The sequence below is a fragment of the Sitophilus oryzae genome, unplaced genomic scaffold (genome assembly GCF_002938485.1).
Source record: "Sitophilus oryzae breed Bouriz unplaced genomic scaffold, Soryzae_2.0 scaffold_818_pilon_pilon, whole genome shotgun sequence".
NCBI lineage: Eukaryota > Metazoa > Arthropoda > Insecta > Coleoptera > Curculionidae > Sitophilus > Sitophilus oryzae.
Genome location: NW_022147437.1, coordinates 845,711 through 856,389, shown reverse-complemented (window position 1 = coordinate 856,389; position 10,679 = coordinate 845,711). Strand labels below are relative to the sequence as shown.

The 10,679-nt window shown below is 35.4% G+C and overlaps 1 protein-coding gene across 1 annotated transcript; it reads left to right on the top strand.

The window, feature by feature from the left end:
* The first annotated feature begins 4,908 nt into the window (after positions 1–4,908).
* LOC115889668 lies at positions 4,909–9,737 on the top strand. Its single transcript, XM_030909728.1, has 3 exons — positions 4,909–4,941; positions 6,204–7,140; positions 7,288–9,737. Exons 1-3 carry the CDS (start codon positions 4,909–4,911, stop codon positions 9,735–9,737), a joined length of 3,420 nt encoding a protein of 1,139 aa, XP_030765588.1.
* The last annotated feature ends 942 nt before the right edge of the window (positions 9,738–10,679 follow it).

The window sequence follows — 10,679 nt, the reverse complement described above, 5'->3', positions numbered from 1 at the left end:
ATTGTCCATCCAGATAGAAAACCGATATTTTAGACGGTTTGGGGGAAGGCGGTTTAGAGTATTATGGATGGGTGAACTCATATGGGTGTTGAATTTAACCCACTCTTTATTGGCTGCTGCTGTTCTGCGGATTTGAGGAGGCGCAATATTAGATGGCACTGGAAGCAAAGCAACGGGGGTTGATTTTAGAGTTCCCGTTATTATTCTCATTGCCTGGTTAAGCTGGACATCCAGTTTTTGTGTATGATGGCTTCTGTGTCATATAGGAGCACAATACTCCGCTGCAAAGTAGCGCAATGCTAGAGTAGCCGATCTAAGAGTATATCCATCCGCTCTCCATGAAGTTCCGGCAAGCTTACCTAGGATAGTATTTTTTCTGGATTTAACCTTCTGTGCCGTTTTTGACAGATGCTGGATAAAATTCTGTCTAGCATAACTCCCAAGTGTTTTGGATGGATATCATGTCTGATGCTTTCTTCCCCAAAAATTATATCTTGTTCTTTAGTGGGTATCTTGTTAGGTAAGTGAAATACGCTAACTTTTTAGTGGATTTGGTTTAAGACACCATTTCTTATAGTAAGAGTGCAGAAAGAGTTTCAAGATCTTCAGTAAACTGGGTGCTGCTGAAATCCAATGACTGATGTTGTACAGCCAGAGCTAAATCATCTGCGTAGGGTAAGCCGGGGGAATTCCGCGCACATAAGCAAAATAGCTCCTAGATTGATGTTAACTTATTTTTATGAGGTAATTTTTTGTATGAGGAGTATTGATACAATACACAAACTACTGCAACATCAAAAATTAAACATTTTTGTTTTGTTGTACCTATTAACACAAAAAAATAAAAATGTGTGACTGCGCGCTATTATCCGGGCTTTTGGGTAATACCGCGCATGGTCTGGAGGAATGGCACGCATTGAGGTATTTTAAGGCAGTTTAACTAAGACTTTATTGTACAAAAAATACAGGTATATAGATAACACAAAAAATAAAAAAGATGATAGTGAGAACAAAATAAAGATACATTATTGTATATTAACATAAAAAACACATTCTAACACAGATATTTATATAAAAAATAAACTGTTACCTAGCAACAGTAGTCACAAAGGTAGATTTTTCATTTTTCCTTTCCACTACAAGCAGCACTTTGAGCAGGAATTACAGCGATACCAGACCTCGTTGTCTCGTCCAAACTCTCCGCAAATTAAACAGATGTCATCTTGATAGGTTGGGAAAGGATCAACTTCGTCTAAGTCATCATCAACACAAAGCTCGCTTTCAGAATAACTCTCAGGTTCAGTATCATCGTCATCAAACTTAGTATTGCGAATGTGCCTTGGCTTCTTGTTGATTTTTTTACTTTCTAAAGTTGTTGAGAGTTTTCTTTTTTTCAATACAATATTTGCTTCTCTTTTCTGCCTTTTGTCTCTTCTCTTTTCCTTCATATTTACATTACTTGCTTCTTTTTTCTCTTTTCTCTCTTCTTTTTTCTTCCATAGTTTCCAATTCTGATTTAAGTGCATCCGCTGACCATTTGCCTTTCTCTGATGCCCTTTAGTATGTTCTGGGCATCATAAACTAAAAGAAAAAAGGTATATAAAAATAAACAAGAAGAGTGTACATTTGTGGTAATACCGCGCAGCGCGTTATTGTTTGTTTTGTTTTTGCGCGGTATTTCCCCGGGAGCCGTTTTTTTACCTAAAAATTTATTTTAATTTTTATTTTTTAAAAAAAGAAGATAAATTGAACTCGTTGATATGTTTGCGACAGTTTCCATAGTGATTTACTTATCCACGTAAGTATATGTGATCTAGGGTGTAAATGTTAAATAATACTGGAGCAAGTACCGAGAACCCCTGAAGGAGACCATTAATGAATGTGAGTGGAGAGCTGTCGTTGATATGAACTATTATTCTTTTATTGCTCAACATTTTCTGTATAAGTCTCCTTATATTCTTTATATTCTGACATACGATTACTTGTTGCAGTTTGTATATGATTCCATTTTTCCATATCGTATTATATGCTGAAGATAAGTCTATAAAAACACAGGCGGTTTTTAATCTTTTTTGGAAACCGGCCTCGATATAACAGCCAAATATTCAAATTTCTTAAATTTATTGTTAGCCAAATATAATATAATAATAATATAAAAATACAATTTTAGTAATATTTTAGTAAATATAATATAAAAATATAATTTTAGTAATATATTATAATATTTTTAAATATGTAACAATACAAATATCATTACTTCCTGAACATTTAATAAAGGAAAATAATACACAATATTCTTTCATCTCTCTAATAAGTGCCGAACTGTATAAATATCCTTTCCAATACAAGCAATAGAAAAATAAATAGTTTTCGGCGTTCACACTGGAACTTTGGGCGATGGTAACTGGTAAATATACAGAATACCTTCAGTTCTCGGTATAGAGATAAGATAACCTCATTGAGAAACCCATCGGCATTATTTGAAGTGTAAATATTTTCAGGTAAAAATCGTTATATTTGAACGATCGAACTTTGGAATGTGGACCAATTCCTGTCGAGATGAAGTCGCCTGATCGAGAAGTACTGTCGCATACAAGGTTAACGATTTTAAATTATTTTATCAAACAATCTACTAAACTAATTATAAAACTTATTTAAAAATTGTTTTTAGTTTTTAGATTTAATTTCTTTATTTAAATGGAAATAAGTAAGTAGTCCATGCTACTGATCGATTTTAGCTTCTTCAGAGACACATTATGACGGACAGTCATATACATATAATTAAAATATACTCAGCCTAATCTCCAAAAAGTGAAGCCCAAACAGTGAAACAGAAATATGGAATTCTGCACAAGTCTGTTTCACCCGGATATTCATTTAACTGCGCATGCCTTACCTAAAGAAGTTTTCATTGGTCGGTGTTTTTAAAGGGAAGTGCTTGACTGACATTTCACCTAACCTTTAATTTTATTTATATTTTTATTATTGACTAGCGTGTACCCGCGACTTCGCGTCGAATTAATCATTTGTAATGGTGATGATAAAGCAAAGCAAGAATTTCCATTAACATACAAACTGGATAAAATTTTCTCACATTTATGTCAGCATGAGAAAAAGTAATATGGCCATATTATTATATAATTTGGTAATATTTGAGGGGTAGTTTCATCTGGTCGGCTACTGTAGTTGGAATTTGCCTTTCGAAAAATCCGTTTTGCTTCAAATTCATTTTTCAAATAAGCTTTTTACGTCAAGCAGTTTAAGAGAATCGTGGTTAATCAATTACCCAACTTTTTGGAACACACTGTATGAATTTTCAAAAAATTTCAAAATATGCAAAAGAACAAAATAAATTATCCGTGTCCAAGCGTTTTCCCGACTAACCGTTTTTTAAATAACAAATATTGTAATATTTGAGGGGCGTTTTCACCCTCTTGGAATTTGAGATTCGAGAAACCCCTCCTTGTCGAACGAAACACCATCTACACCCCACAGTCAATCCGTTTGCCAAAAATCAACTATAAATGTCAAGCACTTTAAGCAGAATCGTGATTATTCAATGGTCATATTTTATGAAACACCCGGTATAAATTTTTAAAATATCTTAAAATATCTAAAACAACAATATAAAATATACGTGTTTAAGAGTTTTTCCGAAAAACTCACCGGTTTTTAAATAAGAAATATTCTAATATATGAGGGGTGGTTTCACCCCCTTAGAATTCGAGTTTCGAAAAATCCCTTCTTATAAAACCTCTACACCCTAAAGTCCGTTTTCCAAAAATCAGCTTTTTATGTTAAGCGCTTTAAGCAGGATCGTAATTAATCAATAACCAGAATTTTCGAAACACCCTGTATACATTTTTAAAAAATATTAAAATATGTAAAAAACAAAATAAAATATACGTGTTTAAGCGTATTTTCGGAAACTTGACCGTTTTTTAAATAAAAAATATTGTAATATTTGAGGGGTGGTTTCACCCCCTTGCAAATGGAATTTCGAAAAATCCCTTCTTATCGAACCTCTACACCCTAGAATCAACCTGTATGCCAAACTTGAGCTTCTTACCTTGAGTGGTTGCAGGATCGTGATTAATCAGTGAGTCACTCACTTAAGGATTTTATATACCGTATGATCGAATAAAAACGGCGATGGCTATGAAATGAAGATCACTGTATATGTAAAATTATATTGGAAATGTCATCGATCGCCATTTCCAAGCTAACTGGGCGAAATTTTTTTTTCGATCATACGGTATTAGTATAGATAACACATTATCATGGAGTTGGAAAAATATCAAAAAATAGTTGGAAACAATAAACTGAACAAAATTACTCTTTTACGCGCACAAATAAAAAATAATTCAAACATAACTAAAACAACAATCAATCGGTGTTTGGCGTAATCGCAGTTCAGTCGATATCCAGGTGAAATAGACTTATGCAGTATTAATATGGAGCTGGGTTATGTCACTATGTTGTCTTTCTCTTACGGCACAGAAACTGCACACGGGGTTAAATAGGGAACCCTGTCCGTTGTTCAAACGTGATGTCCGTCCTCAAGATTTGCCCGTCAAAAAGTCCGTCATCAAACATTGTCCCTCCAAATGTCCGTCAATTGAATTTTATCAATTAAAAATTATGATTTCTTAGAAAAACTTACGAGTGGAAGCAAATGATATTAAAGTAAATATAAAATGGATATAGGTTTTTCAGCATTTTTTTTACGATATTTCCTACTTTAACAAAGAAAAAAAATATTGAATTTTGTTTGTCTTCCTGGGACTAGTGCTCTTACAGAAAAGATATTTACAGTGGTTACTAAGTTGTAGATAGGTGTATAAAAGCCACAATTGTTACTGCCACTACCTTTTTTAAAATGTATTGTAGTTACAAAATGCAGTAAGTATGACGGGGTTTGGCGAATATTTTGTTAAAAAAGTAAGAAACAATATATCAGTTTTCCTGAAAAATGCGTGTTTTTCATGAAATTTTCAGTTTTGCCTTTTTTGCAAAAAAGTACTCGTATGTGTAACTTAACAATTTTTAGAACACTATACATTGTACATTTTTAGAACTCCTTTAATTAGCTGATGCAAAGCTTCCCAATGTAATTAACGACAAAAGTTTTGTTGTGGGTATAGATTGTCTCTTTTAATTCTTTGAATTTCCTATCTTTTTTATTCTAGGCTGATTGTTCTCTACCTGTTTCAGATGTAGTATGTCTATTGACACAATTTTCTGATGTTTTTTGGCACATGTTGGTCAGGGTCTGTGGTTGAATAAAGCCGGTGTATTTCACCACTCAAGCGGAAATCTAAAAGCTTCGTCTAAGTAGTACAGTCTTCTAAGTACCATAGTCTTCTGTGGTAGTATTCACATATCTGAGAAATCGTGATCTCATGGAACACGAGTTGAACAACAAAGAAATGAATGAAGAAAATGGAACAACAAAGTCAAAAGTTTAGTTGTTGCCAATGAGTTTTATTAACAATGTATGATGTCTCTGATCTCCTACTGTTGGCAGCACACTGCGCCGACAACTTGTCGTAAAATTTACGAACAAAACATAGACACTTTGATCTTTACCGACTCGAGACGAGACATTGAAATGTCTCCAAATTTTGAAATAAAACAAAAATGAGACAAAGATGTCGCAAAAATGTATTGGATTTCTCGCAATTTTGTCGTAAAACATGAATGTTTCTGTCTTGTCGTTGTTTTGTTTGCTTGGTCTGGACCCGGCATAACAGGTGACCTGCACACCGAATGGTTATTAACAATCCAACTTTCCCATCCCTAGGGATCCCTAGGCTCTCAGAGTGAGTGAAAGGAGTTTGGAGTTCGACAGGCGTCGCACACGCCACTTGAAGCAATCAACTAACCAACCAGATCAATTTTAAAATTTTAGTGGTTTCCAAAACTCGTAAAAAATTTGAAGATTAGATCTCAGGATGGAAATTTGCGTCGTGCCGTGGATCCCCGGTGACCACTGGTTCAGAGGCTATCGGTTATTTTATTATAATTTGTGCATTGCTAAATAAAATCTACCCTGCGTCTCATAAATAATAATAATAATAATAATAATAATAATAAGGGGTGCATGTCGTCACCTCCTCGTGGTGCACCCTGGAAACGAGTAATACTCGGCCAACGACGACGGCTTCGGCCACACCGGTTATAGGGAGTAGCATTCCTTATAGCTGAGATCAATTGCTCCAAATAGTGCAAAGAATAAACCAGGCGGCGCAGAGTTGCAGACTGACTCTGTTCGGAACCGTCTTGATGAACAGTCTGACGCGGGAAAGGACGGAGCGAATGGCGTCTTCCTGCGGACTGGAACCATAAGAAGGCAACGAAATGGACCCGCTGAGGATGTTTTGCCGGCAGATCAGCCGACGACCACCAAAGCTGGAAAAGTTAGACAGCGAATGAAATGGACAGATACAATGAATTTACATGTTATGCGCTGTTACTATACCACCACTAATCTGGAGACCACCCCGCTTGTTAGATCTGAACTTTTAAAAATGTTTTTGAGGAAGTTTCCCGACTACACAAATATTACCGAACAGCGACTTGTGGACCAAAAAAGAATTATCATTACAAAAAAATATATTTCCGAACTCCATTTAGAAGAACTAAAGCATGAAGTAGCAGAAGAACTGAATCTCAGCCAACCTAATCTAGCATTCGACGAAATATCGAACGAAAAGGAACCTGAAACTGAAATTAATTTAGATATAAATCAAGCAACTAATCAACTCGACACTCAGTCAATTCCAACATTACCAGCCAGAGTTGAATTAACACAAATCACTGACATTGATGAGAAGCATCTTGAAACTGAATTTCAAACTTTACTTATAGAATATACAAATATGAATCCTATCTGTAGACCCAAACTTCCGAAACAAAATAATTCAAGAAAACTGATAAGATATACAAAAATTATGGATGAAAATATACTGCCAAAATATCTTCCGCATATAACAAACTTCCTTGACCTACATACACATATATATGCTGCAGCAGCAGCTATAATTAAAGCAAGTGGAGGCAGAATTCAGAACATTGAAAGGAAGCATAATAAAGATCAAAAGGAACCATGGGAAATGCGATTGGAGATAGGAATAGCAAGTATACGGGCTGATATCGGAAGAATACATCAGTATATAGAAGGAAATAAAAGCAAAAAACAAGAGAAATCTATTTTAAAAATCAAAGAAAAACATAAAAAGCACGCTGAGCGAAATCCGGACAATGAAACATTGCATGAAATATTAGATACTTTGAAACAAAAATTAAAAGCTAAAGCTGGTAGAATAAGGAGATATCGTGAATCCACACAGAGAAGAAAACAAAACATGAAATTCAACACCAGCCAAAGAGCTTATTATCGGAATTTGAAAATAAATTCAAATCAGCCTGTTGGTCCTTTACCTACCGAAGAGGAGATCGAAAACTACTGGTCATCAATATGGTCTCAACCAGTTAACCACAACACAGATTCCACTTGGATTAGAGATATAGAAGCCGAATTGTTTCATCTGCCAACAATGGAACCTATCACAATAACATCAGATTTGGTTGCTGAAGTAATTAGACTTACACAAAACTGGAAAGCAGCGGGCCCGGATGGAATCCACAATTTTTGGGTTAAGCGACTGAAAAGTACACACACTTACATTGCTAAGTACTTCACAACATTTATTGAAAGTCCAGAAACTATCCCCGAATTTCTTGGCAGAGGTAATACATACTTACTCCCCAAATCCGAGCGATTAAATAATCCAACAAAATACCGACCCATTACCTGTTTATGCACACTATACAAGATCTTAACGGCATGTATTGCAAAAAGTATCTACAAACATGTTGAAGATAATAAATTACTTTCTGAAGAGCAGAAGGGTTGTGTCAAAAAATCTCAAGGATGCAAGGAACAGCTCATAATAGACTCAGTAATACTTGAGCAAGCAGCTAACAAACGACGAAATATCTACACGGCATTTATCGATTATAAAAAAGCCTTTGATTCGGTACCGCACTCCTGGCTCCTGAAAGTACTACAGATATATAAGATTGACCATAAAATTATAAATATGCTTCAACATTTAATGTCTACGTGGAATACAGTTCTAGAAATTAATCAAAACCAAGGAATAGTCATATCACAACCGATTAGTGTCCAAAGGGGTATTTTCCAGGGTGACAGCTTAAGCCCTTTATGGTTTTGTCTGGCACTAAACCCCCTGTCTTCGATTCTGAATAAGACCGGCTACGGATTCCATATAAAGTATGACAAGACTCAACATCATGTTATCAGTCACTTGATGTACATGGACGACATTAAATTGTTTGCAGGGAATGAAAAACAACTTCAACACCTTCTTGAAATTACAAAGACTTTCTCTAAAGATATCCAAATGTCCTTTGGGTTGGACAAATGTAAGCTACTTAATATAAAGCAAGGTAGAATAATATCTAGTGGATTCGACTTAGGTGATGGAGATATCATCGAATCCTTGGAAGAACATGAGACCTATAAATATCTTGGACTAGCTCAAGGTAAACGCTTACAGCACAAAGATATTAAAGAGAAAATCACCTCTATATATATTAGTAGACTGACGAATATACTTAAGTCTAAATTAAATGGAAAAAACACATTTACGGCTATCAACAGCTACGCAATTCCGATAATCTCATATACTTTTGGGACTATAAAATGGACGAAAACAGAACTTGAAAATATCCAGATCAAAACGCGAACTACACTAACAAAATTTAGGGCGCATCATCCTAAGGCAGCAGTTGAGAGATTAACCCTCCCACGCAATAAAGGTGGGAGAGGTCTAATTGATTTAAGGTTTCTACACGCCAAACAAATCTATGGTCTTCAACAATACTTCCTGCACCAGGCATCAGGTCTTCACCGAGCAGTAGTGAGAGCAGATAACAAACACACCCCTTTAGATCTTCAACATGCCGTTGACATCAGGCTCCCATCGGATGTAATCTACGAACGAGAGAAAGTCGAGGAGTGGACTCGAAAAGTACTGCATGGGAGATTTCCGCATGAGCTTAACCAAACTTATGTAGATCAAGATGCGTCGAACAAATGGTTATCTCAGGCGGATTTGTTCCTCGAAACCGAAGGTTTTATGTTATCAATCCAGGACCAGGTCATAGCTACGAGGAACTACAGAAAATTCATCCTAAAAGAGCCGAATGTAGTAGATCAATGCCGAAGATGTCATGAACCTGGTGAAACTATCCAGCACGTGACAGCTGGATGTCGAGTGCTAGCGCCAACCTCCTACCTCCAAAGACACGACCAAGTAGCGAAAATCATTCATCAAAAGTTAGCAACCCTTTGTCATTTAAAAGAAGATATTACACCTTATTACAGATATGAACCTGAAAATGTGTTAGAAAATGCCCACTTTAAACTCTACTGGAACAGAAGTATACTTACTGACAAAACAACTCCGCATAACCGACCAGATCTAACATTCACCATAAAAGAGAGGGCATTAACTTACCTTATAGATGTCGGGATTCCTAACACCCATAATCTGCAGTCTACATGGAGTGAGAAGTTAAGTAAATATACCGCACTAGCTGAACAAGTTAAAAGTTTATGGAAGCAAAACGAAGTGAATATCGTACCCATTATAATTTCATCAACGGGCGTAATACCAAAGGCTCTCCACCATAGTTTAAAAAGTTAGATCTTCCACCGTTACTCTATATACAACTCCAGAAGGCTGTCGTTCTTCAAACAGCAGCAATAGTAAGACGACACCTCAATCTTTAACAAACCAATAGAGTGTTAGAAACTTGCATCACCGCCGTTTCTTACATATTATACCGTACAAAAATACGTGCGCAAACGAATAATAATAATAAATAGTGTAATATAACACGACAAGTCTTAAATACACAGTAAAAAGCGTTGACGCTTGACTTAAGTCCGCGACTACGTTAAATACCGGAAAGCCCGAGATTCAAGAACATAATAATAATAATAATAAAAATAATAATAAATTTTGCCAATAATTATTACTGCCAACGGTTTAATACATAAAAACTTACCTGATATCCTGAGGCGTTTGGGATTACGAAGATCAGTCCTTGTACTATTACAAAAAGCTGCAATTCTGGGCACTACAGCAATTGTGAGAAGGTTTCTGTCCAGGTGATGTGGAAATGTGATAGCCTTGGTTAAACCCCGGCTAGCGCATAAGAAAAACCTGTGAATTAAAAAAAACAAAATAAAAAAAATAAAAAAAATAATAATAATAATGTTTATTTATATACCTATTAAATTACAATGTTACAATAAATAAACATACAATAAACATAAATTTACCTCAGAAAAAATGAAACATTTTTTGTGCGAATGCTTATAAATCTTAGATTTGCAAAAATCGTTCTTTTTAAAAAACGTTATGTTCTTTAATTCGGACCTTTAAAGGTCTAGGTGTTTCACCAATCTAAAATAAGTTTATTTTGAAACTTTGACACTAAAACATTAAGATATAGCAAATCATTATCTCTCTCTACTTCCAAAGTAAACTTTATGGTTGGTTCGTGAGAATGTAATAATAATAATAGCTCCCGTATACGCCTTGGGAGTAGCAAGGTACAGCTTTGCCATGCTAGAGCCGTTC